A 26652-nucleotide genomic window follows, 5' to 3' on the forward strand; every position below is an offset into this window, starting at 1 on the left:
CCTCTTACTTAACAAGAGCATTTGAGGGTTGTTAGGCCTTTGAGGTCACCATAGTGCTCACATGTGTTGAGTTAGTTAAGTGATCAGAACTAGATAAGTCTTATACGAATGTACTGCTCTGAAGAGCTCAGTCCTCAATTTTAAATGAGGCTGAGGACTAAAAATTAATTGGCCAAACAATTAAAAAGTTCTGCACTTACTTTTTTTTTTTAATTCTTTATTGATTAAGGTATTACATATTTGTCCTCAACCCCCCATTCCAATCCCCCTCTTCATGCCCCCATTGTGAAATTGAGCTTGACCACTGTCCTTGACCACTGGTTAGGCTCATATGTGTGCACATAAGTCCTTTGTTGATCTCTCTCTTTTATCCCCACCCTCCCTTTGAGGTCCAACAGTCTGACCTATGGCTCCTTATCTCTGGGTCTGTTCTTGTTCATCAGTCTATGTTGTTCACCATTTCCCCTAGATGAGTGAGATCATGTCCTACTGAAATATACTTATAAGAATAAAAAATGAGACAAGCAATAATCGTTATGCTGAAAGGCATATGAATCAGCCTATAGTGAGCTTCTTTCTGGGCCACCAGTTCTTTTGAGACCCAATTTCAATGTCAATCAGCTCCTTATGTGTACATGTCAGCAGGACTGGCATAACTTCCCGGTTACTCAAATATGTGGGATATTTGGCAGAGTAATGGAGTACTGTCTGTATTTTATTTTATTTTTAATTATTATTTTTAATATATTTTATTGATTTTTTACAGAGAGGAAGGAAGAGAGACAGAGAGCTAGAAACGTCGATGAGAGAGAAACATTGACCAGCTGCCTCTTGCACACGCCTCACCGGGGATGTGCCCGCAACCAAAGTACATGCCCTTGACCGGAATCGAACCTGTGACCTTTCAGTCCGCAGACCGACACTCTACCACTGAGCCAAACCGGTTTTGGCCTGTCTGTGTATTTTAAAGGATGCGCACTTACCTGTAAAAATTAACTTTATACACACATTATGTGAGCAATTATGAAGCAGTGTGAGGTCTTCCGGGAAGGTGTGCTTAAGCTGCTCCTGTGAGTATAAGTCCTTCTCGGTTGTCCCTGCTGAGTTTTTCTAATTGCTGTATCTCCTAAAGCACTTTTTAAAAGAGTGACAAGCTGTTAAATGTAAGCTAGGCTTACAGTAATCCCATAAAGATATTTCATGCCTAATACTGTAGCAAAAGAATTTTTGATACCGATTCATAACTCAACTAATTAAATTTGACTCATACTGAAATGTGACAAATATAAGAAGTGCCATTTTTTTCCTTCAAAATTTGCTCATCCACGCATAATCAGCCTTTCACGCTGAGACTGTCTGACCTTTGTCATTTTTTTCTATTTAAAAATGTCCCAGCAAAAAAGCTTTTAAAAGCTTAAAAGGGAATGAGAAAAATGAATAACCTGTATTTGAGAGGGGAAAAAAAAAAAAAAAAAAAAAGGTTTCTAAGAAATATTAGGTACAATTACAGTCTTAAAAAATAAATATTCTTTTTATGAGGAGTATAATAATGTCCTATAAAACATTTTCATTGGCCACATTCATCTTGATGGGCATTATAATTTGGAGTCTGGGTTTACAGAGCTGCATGTTATAAAAGGGATGGAACCTGGCTTGGCTGCTGTGGGAGCACAAGACAGAGTGGTCGTTAGTGAGAGACACCCAGGAAACCCTGCACTGTTCGGGCATTACAGCCTGATTGGCATTGTGGAGAAAACTCCCGCCTTCCGCCTGCTCCTTTTCGCAGAGGAACTGCACAATAACCTGGCTTTGCCTTCCCCCTCTTCCTATTTTACCCCAAGATAAGGTCTCATTTACATGCATATAAACATAAGTGCAATCTCATACAGTCTTTTTCATAAAGCATGTGGTGTCAGCCTAGACTAGGTCATACTCTTCTCTGCAAATATTGTGAATGTTGTGAAAAGCAGAAATTCCCCAGAGAGCTTTTGAGCAGCTGGTTTGAATAATAATTACTGTTTCTTTATTTCAACCAATCCAACATCCCCCAAATCAAAATGCATTCCGTTCCTGATGTGTGGCTGGGACAAGACCAATAGTAGGTACCCACACGTCCTTTGGTATTTGGGTTAGGCCCCAGATTGGGGTGAGCATCATAGCCTAGGGCAGCGGTCGGCAAATTCATTAGTCAACAGAGCCAAATATCAACGATTCAAATTTCTTTTGAGAGCCAAATGTTTAAACTTAAATTTCTTCTAACGCCACTTCTTCAAAATAGACTCACCCCAGCCGTGGTATTTTGTGGAAGGGCCACATTCAAGGGGCCAAAGAGCCACATGTGACTCACAAACCACAGTTTGCCAACCACGGGCCTACGGAGTGGTATCCATTGGACTGGTAGCATCGATCTAGAGAGCCTTTAAGCAAATTAGATTTGACTGTGAGGAACTGGGAATCTGTATAATTTGCCATGGAATCCCAGGTCAAACCAGCATCATTTTGCCAGGAAAGTGAATCATTCTTCTGTCTCTAATGGTAATAATGTTTGCATAACTTCCTGGAAGAAGTGACCAGAAGCGTCAAATATACCTAACATGGGTGAGGAAAGAGGTGGTCCTCTTTCAAAGCAATGACATTTGCTTTCCGTGACATCTTTCTTGCAGTAATAAGTACATACTGTGCCAACCTATTTACTGCATGCAGCCTGTTTTAAATTTCCTGTTGATCTCATACATATGTACTAATAATTAGCTTAGAAACCCTTTGTGTTAGTAATTCCAAGGTATGCATCTCTGCAAATGGGAAGTTTATAAATTCTTTATTAGTCAAAAAGTCATCAGGTAATCTACAGAAAAACCTACCATTTTTTTATGTTCTCCTCTAAGTATTACCTCTCGTATTCTAAAATGTTACACAGTTTTATAAGTGAAGCAAGATTTGAAGTGGATCTTCTGTGGATCAATAAGATTAAAATGGCAAAACAAATTTAATTATGTCAGCAATTCTTCTCTTTCACAAACCTGAAAGAAAAGCAAATTGGTATTTGAGAAATTTTCTTTGTCTAATAAATAGCCGTGCTTTATAATAATGCCAATGACCCCCGTATAATTAGGTGCAATTAATTTTGTGCAAGCGAAATTTGACATCTTGCTAGAGGCATAACCAGCTGCACCCTGTCTTATGAATTTTTTTTAATCACCAATGAGAAGTCACTGTCTATTGCAAAAGGTGGGAAGCAGGAAGAAAAAGGCCACGGGGCTGGGGTTTATATTTTAAAATGGCTCCAGCGGACAGCCGAATGTTTAATTAAAAGAGCTTCTGGGGATGATTTTTCACTGGTGCATCATCTTTGACAAGTTGTCACGACTTTATTACCGCTATTCGCACTCCCCTTGGACACGTGTCTGGACACACGCAGCTCATGTGAAGCCGGGGCTCCTTTGAGAGCTTCCAAGAGCATTCGCTGCCACCAGAAAACACCCTCACTGCCTTCGGGTGAGCTGTCCTCTAGGGGTTGAACACAGCCTCTTTGTTCGATCCTATCGAACCTTCTGTGCCCCTCAGAATGACAATCTACTGTCACTCAGATTGTCACAGGCATTAAAAACCCGTGGAAGCTATTTCAGAAAACCACTGCCAATAAAATGATGACATGCCTCTTCACACTTAAGAATTTTCATTTTAGTTGTTGAAAGAGTCCTTTCAGACTTATTTGGATATACACTTCTTTAGATATACATGTCTTTGTGCATGCAAAAAAAAAAAAGAAGAAGAAGAAGAAAAAGTGAAATCTGTTGGTTGAGTTTTTCCAAAACCCTTTCACATTCAGAGTCCAGTTGTCTGTGTAAGCCCATTCCCTCAGAGTTGTCCGCATCACCTTCTGAGCCACTGTCCCCAGTCGGCAGGTTATGATGCTGGGTCTTCGTTGTTCTCATCAGAGGACAGGAATGATTCAGTCCCAGGGCCGCCTCCACCTCACTGGTCTTTAACTGCCTTGTTGGCCGACCGGGTTACAGTTCAGTCGAGCAGAACTGCCACCAGCTGGCTGGGTGGCCAAGATCGTGAGGCGCATCCTGATTTTAAAGATGGCAAGATTCGCATAGCCGCGCTTCACAGGGCCCAGACGGTTCAGCACATCTATTGCATTCTTTGCCATGGCTGCATAGAATCCGAGTGACCATGAATTAAATCATGAATGAGAACACCTTTGAGATAAAGCTTACTGTGCAACCAAGCCTAAATGGCAGCCCCAGCATTTCCTTACACATGAAAATAAAAAGTGGTAAAGGCAGTGATTCAACATTCATGAGATTAAGGGACTTTGCCATTTTCACAAAACCCAGGCACTTGCCCAAACCAGTTTGGCTCAGGGGATGGAGCATCGGTCTGCAGACCGAAGAGTCCCAGGTTCTATTCCGGTCAGGGGCATATTACATTGGTTGGGGGCACATCCCTAGTAGGGGGTATGCAGGAGGCAGCTGGACAATGTTTCTCTCTCATCAATGTTTCTAGCTCTCTATTCCTCTCCCTTCTTCTCTGTAAAAAAAAAAATCAATAAAATACATTTTTTTAAAAACCCAAGCACTGACTCTGCAGCTGCCATAATGTTGACCCGACCACGGGAATGTTATCCCAGGACTAGAAGGGGTGAGCTGCTGAAAGTCAGCAGCAAGTCGGGCAGATAGAAGTTCAATCTCTGTCTGGGCTGAGCGGAATACATAGGCAGGCTTTCACAATACACACAGTTCAATGCATGTCGATTGTTCCAGAGGCTGTTATCTACTGCAGCAGGTCCAAGGAGAGAAAGGGGTTGAGACTAGGCTGGAAGGATGTCAATAGTTGAATCAAAGAGCCCATCCTTCCTCCAACAGGCTCTCCTACCACCCAGCACCCTGTCAAAAGCAAAAACCCAGCCTGACTCATCTGTGTGAGTCATGGTCCCTGCAAAGCCACCGTCTGAGTCAGACTCCCTGCCAACCTCTCCCAGCTGTCAAACACTGAATCCCACTCACCTTTTCTCCAGCACATAAGCACTCATCAACTCGCCCATTTTTCTCTCCATCTCCTTTTTAATTCCTGCGAAATGCCCACATGGCAACTCAGAAGCACTCAAAAGAGAAAAATGTAAAGTCTATTCAATTACTCTGACCAAAAAAATCCTAGGTATATTTACTGTTTGGTGCATATATCTCCATATTTTTGTTTACAAAGTTGAAATCCTATTACACCCTACTGTTTAGGCTGTTTTTCAATATATCATGAACATTTGCCCATATGCACAACTTTCTACTATCATATAGATTTCATATATTTCATCAAAATATACTTAATTCATCTCTTAGACATTGGAGTTGGTTCAGTTTTTTTTGTTTGTTTGTTTGTTTGTTTCATTTTTATTTTGCTTTATTTTTTTCATCTTCTTTTTTTTTTCTTCCATTCATAAATTTATTGTATTCTTCTTAAAGTGACCCTGTATAATTTAACCTCTGGGCCTTAGTTTTCTCGTATGTAAAATGGAGGTCAGAATATTATTTTATGTATGTCTGAGGATCAGAGGTAACTATAAAGTACCTAGCATGCAGTAGATGCTCAAAAATGGTCACTCTTTTTATTTCAGAATGCAGGCTGCTTAGGAATCATTAGGCTTTCATTAGGATGAGATTAGACCACATTTGGTGACTAGGAGGAGCCTCGTTCTGGTCTTCAGCCAATCCTAAAGAACAGTTGTGGTGAAATGCATTTTTCTAACATTAAGATCCTATAATTCCAAATTTAATTAAGTGTAAATGGTCATGAGTGAAGAAACCAGACACTGGTGTGGAATCAGGACCCGCAGCTGCCTGAGGAATTCGGTATTTATAGTTCTCTGGAAAAGAGGTTAGGAGCGGGTGCTCCACCAGAAAAGCCAGTGACACCCAGAGAGGGCCTTTCACCCATCTGTCCGCACCTTCACAGCTACCTCTCAGCTTCTGCTGAGGAAGCCTGAGCCCTGTTAGATATGGGTCAGGAGGGGTCAGGACGGGCCACAAAGAGGGAAACGTCCCCCTTCCCCGCAGTCCTCTTTAGCACATGGTTTGGAACCACCCTTCACATCTCTGGGCTCATAACTGCTGGAGGGTCAGCTTTCCATCCCTCCCCTGCATTTATTCCCTCCACGCCCTTCACCAGGCCCTCCTTTCTTCTGCATTTTCCTGCTTGTTCACTCTTCTTGGTTAATTCCCTATTAATGCATGTCTAGGTTACTGAAGTATGTCTTTTCTCATATATACTGCTGGGTGGTAGGAGAGCCTGTTGGAGGAAGGATGGGCTCTTTGATTCAACTATTGACATCCTTCCAGCCTAGTCTCAACCCCTTTCTCTCCTTGGACCTGCTGCAGTAGATAACAGCCTGTTATGATCTCTGAACGCATAATAATCTGGCCGCTCTGTGTATATTCCTATATAATAAAAGGCTAATATGCAAATTGTCTCATCGACCAGGAGTTTGACCAGCAAGCAGGCCAGCCAACCGCCCATGTTCCCTCATCCTGGCCAGGCTGGCCGGACCCCACCCATTCACAAATTCATGCACCGGGCCTCTAATACACATACACACACACACACACACACACACACACACACACTGAGTGGCCAGATTATTATGCATTCAGTGATCATAATAATCTGGCCACTCAGTGTATAAGACTAGAGGCCCTAGTCTTGGCTTCATGGATCGGGCGAAACTGGCCCAGTGCACGAATTTGTTTATGGGTGGGGTCCCTTGACCTGGCCTGTGGGGATTAGGCTGAAATCGGCTCTCTGACATCCCCCAAGGGGTCCCAAATTGCAAGAGGGCACAGTCCAGGCCGAGGGACCCCAGGCACGATCAGGGCCGGGGAGGGACCACAGGAGGTCTCCAGGCATGTCCATCCTCTCTTGCCCAGTTGGCCAGACCCCAGCAGCAAGCTAACCTACCCGTTGGAGCATCTGCCCCCTGGTGGTCAGTGTGCATCATAGCGACATCAAATGAATGATCAGACACTTAGCATATTAGGCTTTTATATTGTATTTATAGATAGGGTTTGTGTTGGGTTTTTTTTTTGTTTGTTTGTTTGTTTTGGTTCTCTTCCAATGCCCTGTATATTCCACACTTGCAGTTGTACATAGTGATGTAATGATGTAATGATTCAACCATCTAATGATTCAGTACCTGTTAGAAGACCTAGTTTATGTTGTTCTTGGTTCAACTACTATTGTACATCCACTTACAATAGGGGTCGTGAACTATAAAATGCCTTCAGGGGCCAGCAATAAATATAAATGAGTCGAGTAGCCTAGACAAAGGCCATGGGTGGGACTGTAACAAACTAGGAAGTGTATGTGTGCCCTGGGCAAAAGGGACAGCAGCGATGCCACACTATTGGCACCACGGCGCTCGCAGAGATGTCATTCCTGATCATCAAATGAATGAGTGGATGAACAGTTAAACATCCCTTTCTCTCTGGCGTAGTTAGAAAAATCGCTGACAGGTCTTTTGTGTGTGTGTGATGATATGTGTTGGACCAGCAATATTCTCACCTGTTATATGACTTCCACTCCTTTTCTAAAAGTCAGAGTATCATAATATGCATCACACAGTCTGTAGCAAAGAAAGTTCACACAATCCCACTAAAGTAAAATAAGAAATGCTGTATTTTGACAATAACAAATGTCAGGAAGCAAAATCTTTGCCTTTTTTTTTTTTTTTTAAGAAATAGTAAGTAGGTATTTCTATTGCTGTAATTATAAAAAATCAACATGGAACAGTTAATAAAAAATAAAAAAAAGAAGAGGAAGATGCAGGGTCTGGGGGATGAGGAAAGTATTTTATAATTTATCAACCCACCTCAGCACAGTGCACAAAGATACCATCACACGTGGTACATGTAGAACTTGTCCAGAGCTCAGTTGTTTTTACGTCCCTTTTTCAAATCCTTAGAAAAACGAAATGTGTTTACAGCTACCCTTGGATAATTACAACCTACATTTTATGTTCCTCCCTTCTGAAATTCTCATGAAAGAGGAAAAGATGGGCTATAATAATGTAGGTGATTATTCATTATGTGTAAAGTCTTTGAATAATGCATCAGAGATCCATTAAACTAAATGGAAATAATATATTTTGACTGCCCATCCACAAACCAGTTGAGAATGTTGAGTAATGAATGGCACAGCAGGGCCCATGGTTCTTACTCACTCTGGTTGTGGACATATAATGAGCAAGGCATGTTTGAGATCCATAGGCACGTGGGAAGTTCCCTCTCACTCTGTTCTTTAGGAAACTGTACAATTGCCTTGAAAGTATAAACAACTATAGGAGGTATTTGCCCTTTAAAATTACATGGCTGTCACAGTCAGGGTCTAATAAATCCAAACCTAAGGTCAAGTGTAATATGGAGGAAAAGCCATTGGGTTCCAAAACCAGAGGTCCAGCTTGCAGTCTCTTGCTTTGTGACCTTGCACCCAGTTATCTGTTGCCACAGTGATGGCAGTGACGGTACGTAATAAACCACCCACATCAGTGGCTTATGAGCCTTTATGCTAGTAGGTCAGCTGAGCAGCTCTGCTGTTCAGAGCTGGGCTCGCCTGGGCTTAGTCGTGTGTCTGCAGTCAGCTATGGGTTGGTGAGATGCCTCTACTGCTCTGAGCTGAGCTCTGTCCTGTGTCCCCAGGCTCAGTTGGGACAGCTGCTGATTGAACTCTGTGCTGCAAAGTCACTCATCTACCAGCAGGTTCGCCTGGACGCGGGGCGGGGTCCCCTGAGAAGGGAGGCTTGGAGCCAGGACGAAGCCCCTTCCTCTGCATTTTGTGGGCCAACACAAGTCAGGAGCCGAGCCTGGGAGGAGCCGCAGAGTCCTGTTACGGAGGGGAGGAGCTGGGACCGTGTTTATAATTGGGCTGTCAGAGTTCCGGGGCAGGGAGGTTGGCTTCTCTGAGAAGGTGTTACCTTGCCTGTAGTCCACAGGTGGTTGGTTGTCCAGCCATGTGAAGTTAACAGAAGGGTCGTGTAGGGGGCAAAGCCCAAGAATTTTAAATATATGAAAATGCCGGTGGCCATGCCGGTCCCGGCAGATTCCTATTTCTAAAATCAGAAAAACACCAAATAGTTCTGGGGTTCAGAGCTGGCTGCAGACGCCCAGTCCCAGTCACCACACCCAAGGCCAGGGACCGAGGCCCAACTCACAATTCGGCAAACTTTAGGACCATTGCATTGTTTGTCACAGGAAAATAAACTGGTCTTGTCCTTGCATTTTTTTTTTTGGGGGGGGGGGGGGGGGCGGGAGCGGAGGGGGGAAGCATCGTCTTTATTCCAAATCCTGTGACCATTGGCTAGGTTTCTGAAGCATTCTCTTAGTAGTTGAGAACTTCTCATCTCTACCATCCTCCCCATTTTGTGCATGTTTTTGTAATCTCCCTGGTAGCGGTGGTTGGAAGTCAGCACAAGCACTTTCCAAGTAGCCCTCCTCCTCTCAGGAAAGGCCAAGCAGATGTGGGTGCTGAACAGTCTCTCCACTGGATAAGTGCCTTCACACTCCCCACCGAGGCACTGTGGCTCCGAGAGCCACTTCTGCGCACAGTCTTCATCCCTTCGTCTTTGAGAGCGGTCCCCGTCCAGAACACGCTCTCTCCAGATGCTCTCGGCCCCCTGTTGGGAGCTCTGGTCAGTAGTGTGGTTTTCCACGACCTCGTGGTGCATGAGGAGAGGAGGTTTCCGGGAGAACCAGGACGCAGATCCTTCAGAAGGAACATCCACAGGCGGGGCAGCAGTCAGGCAGCCTTGCAGGCAGTGCTCTGCCAAATGCCACTTGAAACATCAAGCAGCCTCAGCGTGGACACCCTAAATCACATCCCTAATTAGCAGGATGAGCTGTGTTTTGTTCCCACCTCAGACTGTGCTTGAGAGATCCAGGCAGATTAGAGTCCTCGCAGCTTGGGTTTTGAAGACAGTGGAGCCTGGTTGTGGGTGAGGCTGGATGGAGGCCCTGCGATGTGAGGGATGGAGAGCAGGGACCCCAGGGTGCAGGCATGAGCCATGCCTCCCCAGGCTGGCTGGGGCCAGGACAGGGGTTATCGAACTTGACCCTGGACACAGAGGCCTTCAGCAGCACCGGGTGGGTGGCCCTGCTCACCCACAGCCTGGCCGCGGCCTGGGACTGTGGTTGGATTTCCCCAGAACCCCCTTCATCTTAAAACCTGCTTTAAGGCTAAAGGCGAGCAAATCCTTTTTGAAACTTGAGTTCGTTTTAAGACATCTTTACAGAAATCCCCTCTGAACCATTAGCTGTTATGTCACATAATTTCCTTTTCCTGAGAGGAACATTCTTGGTGATTACTGCTATGAGGAATTATAAGGCTCACCCTGTAAGAAGCTCTGTTCGGTTTCCCATGGAGATAATATGGTACTAAGGCGATTTTCTGAATTTCTACCTGAGGTGCTTTTTCATTTTGCTCTGACTGCTAAATCCTTCCCCCCTCCCCTCCTTTTACCCCTTGCCTTTCTTGAGTTAGAAATGCTGTGTGGGATGGTTGATTTAGGTCTGAGTTGATCCTAGCACAAAGTTCAGTTTGGAGGCAGAACAATGGAATTTATGATCAACTTTCTTCAGAATAGATAGATAGATAGATAGATAGATGTTTTCAATATTATTTTGCAAATTTATTCTGGGTTGTTTTATATTTTTATAATCTGAGTATCCCGTGGCCAGATGCTTCTTTTCAAAACTTTAGCTATTCAATAAATAGAAAGTGTTATCTAATCTTAGATTCAAATTAGGTTTAATTTAATTTAATTTTTTTTAACTTTTAAATGTTTGTTTTAATTTGCTATTTTATTTCCCATTATCTTCCAATCCATACATCTTGGGTTTTATTAAAAATGGGTTGATATTTGGGCGTGTTTTTTTTGTTTGTTTGTTTTTACCAACTATAGACAATAAATTTTAAAACTTGATTTATATGGAATCAAAAGTTTTCTAGAAGAAAGTTAAAGGAGACAAATCCCGGGGCCATAGAAGTGCAGCTGCCTTCAGGCGAGGTGTTTCAGTAAGAGACTTTAGAGGGCCCTTTGCAAAGTCACCCCACTTTTAAAATTCTGTGTTCCTCTGGGCTTCCAGACAGAACAGGAAGGAGGGTAGTTAACATGCACAGAGCACCTGCCTTGTGCCCAGCTCTCAGCTAACTCTTCATTCTTCCTACAAGACACGGACTTATTCACCCCATTTTACAGATGAGGAAACCGAGGGTCATAGAGTAATGTTCCTACGCAGACAAGTGAGGATTCAGAACCCAAGCACCCTGAGCTGATCACACAGCACCTAGCACCTGCTGGCTCCTGTGCCCAGCCCGGGCCTGGCTCTCCTTGGCAGCACAGGAAGAGGAAGGGAACAGGCCCCGCCTACTGGGGAAATAAGCTGGGACTTTTACTATTGATGGAAGCGAACAATAGGTGGCAGTACAGACATATAACAAGGGTGGTGCCTTGTTAAATCAGTAAATTTCTGTCTCTGGATTCTGTATCATTTTTCAAAGAAGCACTTTATAGAGTCATCTGAGCAGTGTGTACTAAACATCCCTACCCACTGGTATTTATAAAAAATCAAATACAAATGTCCATCAGGCCAGTGGTTCTTTGCCTTGTCCCTGTGAAGTAGTGATGTTGGTTTAGATAAGCCCTCGATCCTGGCAACCGAGAGGTCCCCGTTTGCCTTTTCTTTCTCTTCTCTTACACACAGACCTGGCTACTAGGGATGCTAAGAAAATGACTTCTTTAAAAAAAAATTCCCCATCGCCAGACAGCAGTGAAATGTGTCCCACTTCAAGAGAGGTTAGGACAAAGAACTGGATTCCCTGTCTGGCCTGGGGTATAGCAGACCCACAGCGGGGTGACCCTCTGTGACCCCATCTCCACCACCTCCACGCCTGGAGCCTCGGGAGCTCCCAAAGTGCCCCCCCTGCGCTGCTGAGAGCACAAGGCGGCTGCGGAGCCCCACTGGGTCCCAGGTTGTGCTTCTGCCTGAGTTTGGGGTTCCTTACATTCCCCTAGGCCAGCAGTTGGCAAAATCATTAGTCAACACACCCAAATGTCAACAGTACAACGATTGAAATCTCTTTTGAGAGCCAAATTTTTTAAACTTAAACTTCTTCTAATGCCACTTCTTCAAAATAGACTCACCAAGGCTGTGGTATTTTGTGGAAGAGCCACACTCAAGGGGCCAAAGAGCCGCATTCAGCTCGAGAGCCGCAGTTTGCCGACCACGGCTCTAGGGTGAACCAGGTGGGGTTTTTTGTTTGTTTTTTAAATCTTTATTGTTGAAAGTATTACATAGTCCTCCTTTTTCCTCCACTGACCTTTAGGGTGAACTGCAGTGTGTGTTCTAATGACAGAAGTGAGATCCCTTGGTTGGCTTTTGGCAATTGCCTTCACTAAAACTTTCCTTCAGTTGGCCCTCTTCAGTCTAGCTGAGGAAGAAAGGAGTCTTCAGAGAACTGAGGCCGGGGTGCTGGCTTGGAGAGCGTCCTTGGACTGTCCCCAGGGGGCAAGACACTAGATGACACCATGTGGCCGAGGACCCCATCATTTTCGTCAACGGGAATAAACTCAGTGACTCACACATATTTATTGGGCACCAACTGTGTGTTTGGTATTGTGCTGGGGGCTCTAATATGCGGCCTAAATTATTTTTCACCTAATGTGAAATGAGTGTGAAAAAAAGTAATATGGCATTAGTAAAAGTTGTAATTTTATCACTTAACCAAGTTATCAAGTTATCAAGGGATCATTAATATCCTCTGGTATGTTATTGCTGAGGAATCCAGAGTCTTATCAGTCACCCACTTCTCCATGTGAAGAATACATAGTCCTGCTTTTTATTAGCAAAGCCAGACAGTTCTATTGGGTGCGCCCAGATGGCACATAGCTGAGTGAATTGGTGTCCTGTCTGCTTCTGCCCAGCCTGCAGAGTGGGATGAACCTGCAGATCTGCTTTGTCAACGACAGCGGCAGTGACAAGGACAGCGATGCGGATGACAGCAAGACTGAAACCAGCCTGGACACCCCCTTGTCGCCCATGGTGAGTCAGAGCTGCCACCGAAGCTCAGTGTGTGTGCTGTGCTGGCATTTCCTGACGTAGCATGCTCCCAGGATGGGACAGTGATTGGAAACCCAAACCTGCGATACAGCAGCGCTACATAAGCTCTGTTCAAGTTAGCAGCAACTACTTTCATATTAAATCATAAAAGAAATTGCACGTGTCCTAAAAAAATTTAAAGAACAGTATGCTACATACCAATCCTTCCCCCCTAAGTGTAGAAGTATATAAGCCCAAAGCACCAGTAGGACACGTTTTAAAAGGATGGGCGGCAGGGCCCCGGGGAAAGCTGATGCCTAGAGGTGATGATGCTCAGGGAAAACAGCAGGATGAAGTGTGAGTCGTACTCCTTACTCATTCCTTGCACACGTACCATGAAGACTACCTTCTGATCATGGGAGCGTGTTGCTGGGATTCTCGCCACTCAGTGAGGTCTGTGCATCTCTTTTCTCACCAGCCAATCATGTTTTCTTACCAAGGAACCCGTGTTGGTCCCTGGGTACCTGAGACCCTGTCCAACTCCTGAGAGCAACACGCTGTCTTCGCTCTGGGTTAAATATGTTGCTGTGTCTTTTGAGACCAAATCGAAGAAATGTCTCAAGTGTATCATAAATCTGTTCCTCCTACTGTTTATTTACTAGAGGCCTGATGCACAAAATTTGTGCACGGGGCTTGACCCCCGCAGCCCCAGCTGCCTTGGCCGGCCCTCATAGCCCGGCTTCATCCAGAAGGTCATCCGGATGGTCATTCTGCTGTCCAGCCTAATTAGCATATAATGATGTCTTTATTATATAGGATTCTGTTACTCTTTATGCTAAAATCACAGTCTGGTATTGACACTGAGGCAATAAAGTGCCTTTTTACTTGAGACTGGTACAGATCAAATCGTGTGGCTCAAGCTGAATGGATAGAGGGGGTTCTCGGGAGGACTCAGGGGTGCTCTGGCCCTTCTCCCCAGATGCTACCCGTCACCCAAAGCTCAGGGCTGCTCTTTTTCCCTCCGCAGAGCAAACAGAGCTCTTCCTATTCCGATAGAGACACTACTGAAGAGGAATCTGAATCCCTAGATGATATGGATTTCCTCACCAGGCAAAAGAAGTTGCAAGCTGAAGCCAAAATGGCCCTGGCCATGGCCAAACCCATGGCCAAAATGCAAGTAGAAGTGGAAAAACAGAACAGGAAAAAGTCTCCCGTCGCTGACCTAGTAAGTAGCAAACTCTGAGTCCCGGTGGCTGCAGAGGGTTGGCGCTGCCCCGCTCCTCGACCAGAGTTATGCAAACTTGGGGTTCTCCAAGGCAGTCTGTAAGAAATGCTGCCATTGAGAAATATTTAAGTTTGTTTCTTTTTCCTTTCTGCCGCATCACTGAACGACGCATAAGCAGCAGATTTCACAAAAGAAAACTTTGCTCTTGAAAATCAGATCTACTGTGTGTGTTAGGGACAATATTAGCTGTCATGGGACTATTTAAATTCCTTTAAAGCAGTTTCAGTTTAAGAACCCATTGGTTGTGGCAGACTCTACTGCCATGCTCTCAGTCCCACCTTTCAACAAAGACAGTGTAGCTTAGTGGACAAGAGCCCAGCACTTCGGAGTTTAAATCTTTCTCTGCCACTGACCTGCTGTGGGGCTCTGGTCAGCTTACATAACACTCAGCTTCCTCATCTATTAAATGGGTATAAACAATAGCTTATGTCAGAGCACGTAGCACAGTGCTTGTGGCATGGTATGAATTAATACATGGCTGATATTATTGATTGCATTCATGTCATCAATATTGAGCTCCCCGGTAATTCACTAGTGTATAGAGTAATGGACTGCGGTTGTCACAGCCTGTGTCAGAGCCAGAAAACTTTTGGTCTGAGTAGGATAGCATTTTGATGCTGATAGTGTTTTAGACATTGTAGTGTGTACCTAAGATGGTTGGAGAAAGTTAGACTGGGAAAGCTTCTAAAGCCCAGAACTTGAAATGGGTGAATGAGAGGGGCGGTCTTTATGGGGAAAACTGGGTCTTGGGTTCAGTGTACTTGCTGCTCTGTTCACACATCCATCTTTTCCTTCTGTCTCCGCAGCTGCCACACATGCCTCATATAAGCGAATGCTTGATGAAGAGGAGTTTAAAGCCCGCTGACCTGAGGGGCATGACTATTGGGCAGCTACAAGTGATAGTCAATGATCTCCATTCTCAGATAGAAAGTAAGTGTAAGGTGTGCTTGGAAATGGAATGACAAGTGGGAACTGCAATGGGACAGCACCACTTCCTCAACTTAGATCCTTTCTATGGCATTTCATTGGGCTCCTCCTGTGGGTGTGCCTGCAAGTTTGTTCGTGTGTGTGTGTGTGTGTGTGTGTGTGTGTCTTTCTCTCTCTCTCTTTCATTAATTAGAAATATTCAGAAATTTTACGAATTTTTCCTTATTATTTATTTTAAATTGCAAGCACTTGGCATGTATCTGGCTAACAACACCTGTTTCTAGAATACAATCTAGTAGTTACAGCTCATTTGCTATAAATGATATCCTCAACATTCATTTTGGGTCATCAAATCAAAGTCGACTTATTTGCGGTACTCCAGGTGGTAAGAATATGTGAAAATTCAGGGTGATCAAATGTGGGCCCGTTTCCCCCAGAATAACTGCAGTGGGGAGGGGTAGCGAGTGAGTGGCACTGGCTCGCACTGACTTGAGGTGCAGAGAAGGTCAGTTGCTTGGCCCAGTGAAGAGAGAGCATGCCCTCCTGGGCAGAGTGGTTAGGCCAGATGGACTCACGAATCCTCTGGAACATCTGGTGGCACTTACAGATAAAGCCACCTGAGAGAGATGCCAACCAAATGCATTCAGACAAACTAACTATAAAAAGCATTTTTAGGAGCTAAGTGGGAAAATTGAACCCTGACTAAATGTTTTATTAAAGATGTATTTATTCATATACAATGAAGATATTGTGATTATGCTAATTTTATTTATTTATTTATTTATTTTTTTTTTACAAAGAGCCCCAGTTTTAGAAATATATACTGAAGCACTAAGAGGAAATAATAAGATGTCTGGAATTTGTTTTAAAGCAGTTCACTAGGAGAAAGGGAGAGAGATGAGGCAATATTGGCTAGTTGAAGCTAGATGGACGCATGGGGCATTCTTAAACTATGCTCTTTGCTTTTGTATCAGTTTGGAGTTTCCCATAATAAACAGTTAAAAACTTCATATGGGGGGAAAAATTCCTTTGCACAATGCAGGCACTGTCCTGTGTACGAGCATAAAACCCTGCCCCGAGAACACACTGGAAAAATTAGAAAGAATTGGACATCTTCAGTGTCAAGTTAATACATTCAGTATTGTTTTAAAATCAAGAAGAGAGAAAGAATTTTTTTATCTGCAAAATAAGCCAGTCAGAGAAAGACAAATTCCACTGATGTTACTAATATGTAGAATCTAATGAACAAGTGGGTAATGGTTACATGGCACAGACTGGCAGGAGCCAGAGGGGAGGGCGGTAGGGTGGCTGGATAAAGCAGGTGAAGGGATTAGCTAAAGAACATATATGCATGCCTCATGGACAGGGACAATAGTGTGGGGGAGGCTGAGGGAGGTGAGGGTGGACAAGGGGGTCATGAGGGTTTGGCAATAATATCAACATAAAAATTCTTTCATTGTAAAAAATATTTTTAATAAAAAATAAATTGAGGGAAAGAGCTTAACATTTTAATTAAGAACTATAGATTCAATGGACTTTTAAAAATTCTACTTTTTAATTCAGTTGCATAAATTACTGGGAGTGTACTCTGTCAAGGGGTATTTTACTACTGCAGCATCTTCCTTGGATTTTTAAATACTAATAAGCTGCCGTCTCATCCTTTTCGGAGGCAGATGATGTTTTAGACCTCTTAGTATGGTTCTTTCCCTTCCTTCCTTTTTAAAATTGGAAACTAGTGTGAACTAAAGGCAGACAAATGCATCGTTTGAAGTCAGGATCTCTAAAAGCATTTCCCAGGGGGACCTGGCTAAGTACCCACTTCCTTTATTTGGTTTCCTGGCCCAGCGCTCTCGCTAAATGAGTTGTTCTCCCCTTGTGTCCATGTGTCCAGACTTACAAGCTTTGATTCTTAGCTGAACTGAGGGGAAAACGCAAGAGAGAGCCCCTTGCTTGTTCATCCCCTTCAGAGGCAGAAGCCAGATTGACCCGTGCACTGACTTCAGGAAGATGAGAAATGTGTCCGTGTATCTTATTCCCAGCATAAGCCCTGAGGAATATTTGCCTTGGTACCTGTTGTCCAGAGACTTTGGGGCTTATTTCCTCGGGCCTTATGCCCTGGCTTTCCGATAATGCTTTTCCGGGCGCAGCCCGCACACAGAGCTGCTCCTTCCTGGGCTGCGGGAAGCCGGGAGCATCCCTGAGGCACCATCCTCTCCCGCTGGGCACCGAGTCAGGCCCGGCGGCTGCTCCGACTCTCAGTGTGGCAGGCGCAGCGGAAAATGTAATAAAACCCAGGCATTTTTGCTCACGTTTTTGTGTTTTGTTTTTCAAACAAAACCTCGCTTTTTCTAACAAGCTATTTCCCTAACAGTGAAAAAATTTTCCCACTGTAATGTTAATGCTTTTGGAAATCCTTTGTACTTGACTTCTTTCCTGCCAACACTCTTATAATTATACAGATTAGTCATGTTCTCAAATTGATGGCTTCCCCTGAGCTTATGGGAAGCTCATATAAGAATTCTAAATTTTAACAGAAATGATATAGATAGATGATAGATAGATAGATAGATAGATAGATAGATAGACAGACAGACAGATGGATGGATCTGTGATACATGTGCCCAGAAATCGTTACCCATTCTGACCTGGATGCAGACTTACTTGGGTGCCTCCTGCCTGTTTTTAAGTGCTCTCTTCTCTCTGCCCCAGGCTTGAATGAAGAGCTGGTTCAGCTGCTGCTCATCCGAGATGAGCTGCACACAGAACAGGACGCCATGCTGGTGGACATCGAAGACTTGACCAGGTTGGTGATGTTTCGCCCTTTCTAGAGAATCCCTGGTCTGAAGTTTAAGAGTTAGGGCAAGAGCGTGCTCTGGAGAACTCCTTCTTTTCCTCCCGTGGGTTGCTCACCTAACCCCTGCTGGTTAGATGGAGGGGAAGTGGCCAGAGCTGCTCCTTTCCAAATGCTTTGCTTGTCACAGCTGTCCTCCCGGTGTGATGGGCGCCAGGGCACTGGATGGTCGTAGGACACACCCAGGGCGGTCAGCGGTTCTGGCCCAGGGAGTAGGCTCTAAGCCAGTGGTTCTCAACCTTCCTGATGCCTCGACCCTTTAATACAGTGCCTCATGTTGTGGTGACCCCCAACCATAAAATTACTTTCGTTGCTACTTCATAACTGTAATTTTGCTACTGTTAATGGAGCGTAATGCAAATATCTGTGTTTTCCGATGGTCTTAGGCGACCCTGCTAGCGGTCCACAGGTTGTGCACCGCTGCTATAGAGCCTAAGACCGTCGGAAAACACAGATATTTACATTACAATCCATTAACAGTAGCAAAATTACAGTTATGAAGTAGCAACGAAAGTAATTTTATGGTTGGGGGTCACTACAACATGAGGAACTGTATTAAAGGGTCGAGGCATTAAGGAAGGTTGAGAACCACTGCTCTAAGCCATTCCAGGCTGGCGAGTTTCCAGCGGATGAGCCGCCATGGGGTGGGTGCCACAAAATGGCACTTGCTGTTTTGTGACCCAACTCTTGATCGCATTTGCTATGTCCAGAAGGCAGGGGCACTGGCATCCTTCCACGGTACCAGTGCCACCAGATTGCTCTTACCGGGGGAAGGGAGGCGGGGGTGGGGAGAGACTCCGGGACTTGAGTCTCTAGCCGGGCCTGGCGCCAAGTGCCTCTCTGTGAAGCGGTAAAGAGTGCCTCCTTCCCCAGGCGACAAGGAAACAAGGCTAATGCTGGCCAAGGTCTTGCATTTGTTAGTTTTCCTTGTGGAAAAGCTCGTCATCGTAAGTATAGAAAGTACACAAGATACTTCAAGCATTCCTGGTATCTCACATTTACTTAGGCACCTTTTTATAGACAGCTTATCTGAAGTCTTTAAACCAGAAGGCAACGATTACCATCAATCCCAGAAGTGGTATTCAGAGGGCAGAAGGCTCACCGAGGAAAGAAAGAACATTGCTTGTCACAATAACATTGGCATTGGCCACGCAACCCACCGCCATCCTAAAGGAGCTTGAAAACATGTGGTCAGAATGCTCCCAAGGGCCCCTTCTTGGTGTGGCACTCTGGGAAAAATATTTTTCTGAATGCAAGTGCTATAGAATTAGTCTGGGTTGCCAAAACCGGTTTGGCTCAGTGGATAGAGTGTCAGCCTGCAGACTAAAGGGTCCCGGGTTCAATTCCGGTCAAGGGCACGTACATTGGTTGCGAGCACATCCCCAGTGGGAGGTGCGCAGGAGGCAGCTGATCGATGTTTCTCTCTCATCGATGTTTCTAGCTTTCTATCTCTGTCCCTTCCTATTAAAAAAAAAAAATCAAAAAAAAATATTTTTTTTAAATAGTCTAGCTGGCAAAATAAGTGCCACAGAACTCTGTTTAGGCTTTTTTTTTTTGAAGACCTATCTAGGGGCAGCACTCTGTTTTGTAGGCTTTAAATAGTATACTGCCTCATCCCTAACAAAAAGACCAAAACAAAAAGCCAGAAGGCCTTCTCATACCTTCTGAGCATATTTGCCTGCATCTGAAATAACACTCAAACCGCAATAGCACTCAGTAATAGTATTGCCACCTACAGATGTATTCAGGCACTGCACCAACAGCTATGAGGTGCATCCCTTTTTGTCAGTCTAAGAAATGGGCATGCAAGTATTAAGATTATGGGAAACCAGTAGTGAAATAGACACCCGGACCGGCATCTTTGAAAAGTATGTGAACTCTGATAAATTCTGTGGGAGCAGAGCCTTTTTCCCGGCCCCTCAATACAGCATTGGCCTCACTCGTTGCAAGGAGGACTTGGGGAGGACCTCCTTCTCTCAAAGGGCTAAGTTATTAGGATTGCAGTGTGTGTGTTTTTTTGCATCTACCTTTCAGACGGTGTCATCCTGGGAAGCGGGGCAAAGGAGAGGAGTCGCTAAGTTAAAGGTGGTGGAGGCATCCTTTAAATTGGAGTCAATAGGGAGACGTTTAATGTCCCTGCCTGACTGGTGGGTTTTAACTGTGCTGATGGGGAAAAGGGAGGGTCCTTAAACGTCCCTCACGGTAGCAGTCCCAGAGCTTTGCAGTCAGATCCGAGCCGCCGAAGAGTGTGGCTGTGGGGCTTCCAGATGCGGCTGCTCACTGGAACCCTGGGACCTTCCTAACGTGTGGCTGCCAGGGTCTCAGCCATCATGTGGTGTGGCATTTAGGGGTTTTAGGAGTTTTTAAAGCTCCCCAGATGATTTCAGCGGAATGAGGACCACTGGTTTTATGAAGCCTCTTTGGAGACGTGCTCCCTGGCCCCCCGGCTCTCCACCGGGGTAGGATACTCCCACGTGGAGACTAGTCATCCATGCTGCATCGCCGGCTGTCTGTCCCTGCCTGACTGTAAACCCTCTGAAAGCAGAGACAGCGCCATTCTCATTCATTGCTGCATCCCCGTAGCTGATGACAGGGACTGCCAGGTACCTAGTAGGTCCTCAATAACGATTGTTGATAAAAAGGAGTCCGTTTGGGGCTTTCCTGTAAATAACTGGTGAGTACCTTTTAATTGTATGGCCTGAAATCCCTCTCCCTCCTTTGTTTAAAATGTTAATGAAGAACACCATTTTTGAAACTTACTATTAAGCGTAGTTGTTACACAATCTTATATTAGTTATATCAGTTTCTGTACAATATAGTGATTCAACATTTTTATACCTTACAATGTGATCACTCCACCAACTCTAGTAATCATATGTCACTGTGCAAACTCATCACAATATTGTTGACTATATTCCCGTCTCTGTTTCTATTCATCTATTTTTGTTTTAGTTGTTTGTTTTGTTTTTAGATTCTACATATAAGTGAAACCATATAATATTTGTATTTCTCTGTCCAGCTTATTTCACTTAGCCTAATAGCTTCTAGATCCATCCATGTTGTCACAGATTGCAAGATTTTATTCTTTTTTATTGCTGCATAATATTACCCCCCCCCCCCTTTCTGTGTGTGTGCGTGTGTGTACCACATCTTTATCCATTCATCTATTGATGGACACCTAGGTTGCTTCCATATCTTGGTATTGCAAATAATGCTGCATTGAACATATGGGTGTTCATTGAATTAGTGTTCTCGTTTTCTTTGGGGAAGTGCTCATAAATGGAATTGCTGGGTTGTATGGTATATATCTGTTTTCACCTTTGTATATATCTCTCAAAATAATACCCAATTTTTAATATTTCCCTGTCTGTTCTTTCCTTCTTTCTCAGAAAGAAAAAAACAAAACTCTTGCTCTGTGTGTGCATACGTGTGTGTGTGCGCGTGCGCGTGCGCGCGCACACGTACTCATAGATACATATTTTAAAACTGCCATAAGAACTAGAATTCAGTTAGCTATAGTGGAATCTTAGCTTACTGGGTATCAAAATATTTTTTGAACTGAATTTGTTAAGGGGGGAGCTACTTTATGAATATGATCAAGATTTTTTTATACATATAAATAAGGCCCTGAGGTGGTCCATTAAAGAGCATTTTTTTTTTTTTTAAGGAAAGAGGATATCTTTTTCTTGAGTTTATTGTTAAGTGAATATCACCAATTATTTGTGAGCTGTTGACTGGCAAGACACTTCTGTAACTTCCCTGTTTCTGGACGTATTTGTGGTTTGTTTTCTCCGAACCATAGATATGAGACACTCTGCATAAAACAGCGAGTTAAACTTGACGTCATTAACCGCCCAGATGAGGGCAGCACACAAAACTGCCCGATCCTTTGGGTATAGCTGGGAGCCACACCCGGAGATGCTTTTCTCTTGTCACATTTGCAACTTCCTAATATCCTTATCCTTCTTCAAAACACGTGTCTTTTGCAGCCTTGAGACCCTACCATTCTCTGAGAAGACGGTTAATTAGTGCCCTTGTAAATGATAGAAGCAGCTTAGCCACTCCTCCCACCGTCTCCACCGGCCACGTGCCAAGTCGACCACACTTGGCTCAAAGGCCATGGTAGGGCTGGGTGAATAATAAGACTCCACCTCATCCTACCTCTACCCTCACTGCATGCCTTTTGGACTATTTGAGGGGGAAAGTATACAAAAGTATACATCTACAAAAGCCTACCATTTGCTAGAAAGACATTAGCTTTGTAAGAATGACGTTAGATTGCTGGCTTCCGATTCCTATTGGGAGCCTTGCCAATATGTGTGTCTGCATGCATGTGTTCAGATAAAGTAATCACGAAGTTACTTTCTGTCACCCCACCTTGTTTTGACTCTCTGCTTAGCGCCTGTTTCCTGTCTGCTCACTCCTTATTTGCTCCTTGTTCCTTTCTTTTCTCTCTCCTTTGGAATACTCACTCCGTGAGAACAAAGACCCTGTTGTCTACTCACCACCAAACCCCCCCCCCCCCCCCCCCCCCCCCCCGCGTCAGCAGCCACGCCGGGCACCTAGGGGATATTTGTTGAATAAACGATCCCAGAGACTTAGCACTCCTCATTTTTTAAACACAGCACTTTAACCTGTCTGAGGTTAATCCAACGGCTCATGAAATACAAGGGCTCGTGCATAGAATATAAAAACTTAGGAAGGCAAATCCATCTGACTTAAGATCTGTTTCTTGATTTCACTGTGAGTATATGTTTTAGCTGCTGATTGGAAAGCAGCTTGGATCTTTCCCCTTCGCACTAACCAGTTGGTTTATTGATTTTGCAGACATGCCGAAAGTCAGCAGAAGCACATGGCAGAGAAAATGCCTGCGAAGTGAAGAGGAGCCATCCCCATCAGAGGACAAGCTAGACATCATTTTGCTTCTGTGGTTGTAAAAATGCTGTTGTACAAGGTGGCGCAGAAACAAACAAGCATCAGTGTTAGTCATTCATTGATAATGTCTGAAGCTTCATGTCCAGTGATTGGCCTTTGCTTCTTCTCTCTTTTTTTTTTCTCCCACATTTTACCAGATGAATTTAATTGACATTTTCAGAGCATTACACCCCAAAATTGCAGGGCACACGTTACCCTCAACTGCAAACGGAACACCCTGTAGGACAGACCACGTATTTGGCCACAAAACAAGCTTAAATGAATTTAAAGAGATTTAAATCATTCCACACACCTCCCACCCACCCCCAACCACAATGGCATGAAACAAGCCATCAATTAAAAAAAAAAAAAACTGAAAAACACACAGACACATGGAGGCTAAATAACACGCTACCAAACAGTGAATGGGCTAACAATGAGACCAAGGAAGAAACCAAAAGATACCTTGATCCCTGGCTGGTGTGGCTCAGTTGGTTGAGTGCCGTCCGGTTCCATTCTGGGTCAGGGCGCATGCCCGGGTTGTGGGCTCAATCCCTAGTAGGAGACGTGCAGGAGGCAGCCAATCGATGTTTCTCTCTCACATTGATGTTTCTCTCTCCCTTTCTTTTCCTCTCCTTTCTCTCTCTCTAAAATCAATTAAAAACATTAAAAAAAAAAAAAAAAAAAAAAAGATACCTGGAGACAAGTAAAATAAGAACACAACTCCAAATCCCCAAGACACAGGAAAAGCAGCCCCAAAAGGGAAAGCAGCAGCAACACAGGCCCATTTCAAGAAACAAGGAAGTCTCAAACTACCAATGGAACCTTTCACTAGAAGGCAGGTTTTGAATGAGCCCATTGGATTATTTTAAAATGTGTACCATGATCTTCCTGGATTGATTGGTTGTTGTTATGGCAGCAGTATTCTTTCTTTTTTTTTTTTTTTTTTTTTTTTTTTAGTGAGTAAAGCTCATCAAACATAAAATTAACCACTTTAAAATGAAAAATCCAGTAGTGTTTTGGTACGTTTACAATGTTGTGCAATGATCACTTCTATCTAGTTCCAAAACATTTCGCCACCCCAAAAGGCAACCACATCCCCATGAAATGGTCACTCCCCATGCCCCCTACTGCAGTCACTGTCAGCCACTTGTCTGATTTGTCTCTATGGATTCGCTTATTCAGGAAATTTCATGTAAAAGGAATCATACAATAGAAAAGACAAGTTTTCCCTTAAAAACATAAAACAGTGACAGGCAGGCCCCTACTTTAAATTGAGGAGTAAGTGCTACACAAAATTAAATTCAGAGCAGGAAAAGTCCATTTCATAAGAGAGCACTTCACCTTGAAGTCTCCATCATCCTACGTAGGCCGGGAGTCGATTAATCCCAGGTTTGTAGAAAGCCCAGGAACAGTGTCCGCCAGCTGGAGTTTTGTGCAACCCTGTTCTGGTCCTCCGTCTTCAGAACTCTCATTCGCTGTCTTTGAGTTTGTTTTTCCTGATGCTTGTCTTGGATAGATTCCTGTAGACCAAGATTGCTACTTTCAGAACACTTTTTAGGTCGTCTTCTACATTAGTTGGTCATTCCTTTTTATCTGATTGACTTTTTGTGCCTCTATTTAGTAATAAATAAATAAATAAATAAATCCCACCATTTGCTCTGCTTTCCTGTGGAGTAAGTGAAAGTGGTTTGAGGTCATCCTCATGTTTGCTTCAGTGCTTGCCTTGTGTGACTGCAGCTTTGCTGCTAGAGCTGTATTTTCACCCCAGTGACAGCGCAGTGGGGAGCCCACTGCATTTGGATCAGCACCATGGTCTAACAGAATAGTTGCCCCATTCCTCTGCCTGACATCGTCTGGCCTTCATCAGAGCTGTTTTGTTGTCAATGTCACAGGGGTGCAACAAGCGTTTCCTGTCCGCTCGGAGGGAGAGCGGCCACTGCCGGGTGGCCATCGGCGCAGGCCAGATGTAGAGCGGTCCTTTTTTCCTTATCTCTATCATTCAAGCCACTTCCCTGAACAAGAGGATTTTTTTTACTCTCCATAGGTTGTCTGGGCCGGCAGCTTTGTGGATCTTTCCCAGATCTTTGTCTGGAATGTGGTAGCGTGCCCTCTGTCCCCCACGCCACGCCTCCCTGGGCTGGCGGAAGAGCCCAAGGGCAACACGTGCAGCCTCCTCCGAAAGGTAAACCTCTCCCTCACACGAGAGCCCATGAGCTTCAAAGAAGCCTCGCCTTCCCTCCATTTTTCTCGACTCCTGAGCCCAATACTCTTCTCTAGATAAGCCGACCACCGCACGCCACAGCATTCAAGCAGGGCACTTTCCTGGCCTTTGCTTCTTAATTTATTTTAATTTTTTTTTTTTTTTTTTTTTTTTTTTTACTGTGCCACTAAATATCAGGCATTTTAATAAAATATTGTTACAGAAATGTACAGTGCTTACACCATCACAAAATCCAAAAGGTAGTTTTTATTTGTTTAGAGGTTTTCTGTTGGAGCAGTATTTTACCATTGACTACTTTCATTCTCCACTGTAGTTTTAAAGAACTGTAAATGACGGTGCTATACAAGTCAAAAATACATGCCTGCCTCGTAGTGAAGTTGTAGCTCTCCGTAATATGTATATTTGAATCAGTTTTCAACATTTTGTGAATGTTGACTACCTGAAGTTCATTTTTAGATGTGCTATTAACATTCTGTTGGATTCAGAGGGTTCCTTGAAAGTTTTATGTATAAATATGTAAAATAAAAATTAAAACTTTGTTTCATATGATATGTCTTTTTGCTCACTAGCAAGGTCCTACCCTGGCTATGTTTCTTTCCTTTTCACTCTTCCTCAACCATATTCCCCACCAGGATTTTTTTTTTTTTTTTTTTTTTTTTTTTTTTTTTTTTTTTTTTTTTTTTTTTGTAGTTTTAACCACTTCTACGGGTCTCATGAAGAAAATTGCCAAGTCTAATTGCCAGGTTATTTTATCAGTGAACAAAGTGCTCTCCAGAGGACAAGCAATATAGTGATTTGCCAACAAGATGGGGAACGGGTGTGTGTGTGTGTGTGTGTGTGTGTGTGTGTGTGAGAGAGAGAGAGAGAGAAAATGTGAGGGTGTGTGTGTGTGTGTGTGTGTGTGTGTGTGTGACAACATCCAAGCTAGTGCTTCTGTTACTGCTCAGAGTTACCAACTGGAATTCTAGCACTGCTCCATTTCACAACTGCTGGTCTTGTTAGAGCCCATGACTGCATCAAAACTCTGTTTACCAAATTTGCCACATGAATACACAATGCTTGCACTCATGTTTTTCTTCAGACCAGCTGTGGCCATTTTTCCAATTTTAATCACTTTCACTGGTCTCATGAAGAAAAATGCCAAGTCTAGCCCAGTGTGGCTCAGTGGTTGAATGTTGACCTATGAACCAGAAAGTCATGGTTCAATTTCTGGTCGGAGCACATATCCAGGTTGCAGGCTCAATCCCTAATGTGGGGTGTGCAGGAGGCAGCCAATCAATGATTCTCATCATTGATGTTTCCCTCTTCCTTTCTGAAATCAATAAAAATAAATCTTAAGAAAAAAGAAAAATGCCAAGTCTAAAGA

General features: G+C 43.9%; 1 protein-coding gene across 6 annotated transcripts in view; it reads left to right on the plus strand.

The window, feature by feature from the left end:
• The window catches only part of SCHIP1 (schwannomin interacting protein 1), a 116370-nt gene extending 90540 nt beyond the window's left edge, over positions 1 to 25830 (plus strand). For 5 of the 6 annotated variants that reach the window (XM_036444577.2, XM_045583640.1, XM_036444579.2 and 2 more), the window contains 5 exons: positions 12971 to 13088; positions 14113 to 14310; positions 15177 to 15300; positions 18007 to 18100; positions 22976 to 25830. In XM_036444577.2, the coding sequence (XP_036300470.1) occupies positions 12971 to 13088; positions 14113 to 14310; positions 15177 to 15300; positions 18007 to 18100; positions 22976 to 23027 (586 nt within the window). In that variant the 3' untranslated portion in view covers positions 23028 to 25830. The remainder of the gene's footprint in view (positions 1 to 12970; positions 13089 to 14112; positions 14311 to 15176; positions 15301 to 18006; positions 18101 to 22975) is intronic. The other variant, XM_036444576.2, reaches the window with a different exon arrangement.
• Positions 25831 to 26652: the final 822 nt, after the last annotated feature.

Source organism: Pipistrellus kuhlii, unplaced genomic scaffold, assembly GCF_014108245.1.
Source record: "Pipistrellus kuhlii isolate mPipKuh1 unplaced genomic scaffold, mPipKuh1.p scaffold_m20_p_2, whole genome shotgun sequence".
NCBI classification, from domain to species: Eukaryota; Metazoa; Chordata; class Mammalia; order Chiroptera; family Vespertilionidae; genus Pipistrellus; species Pipistrellus kuhlii.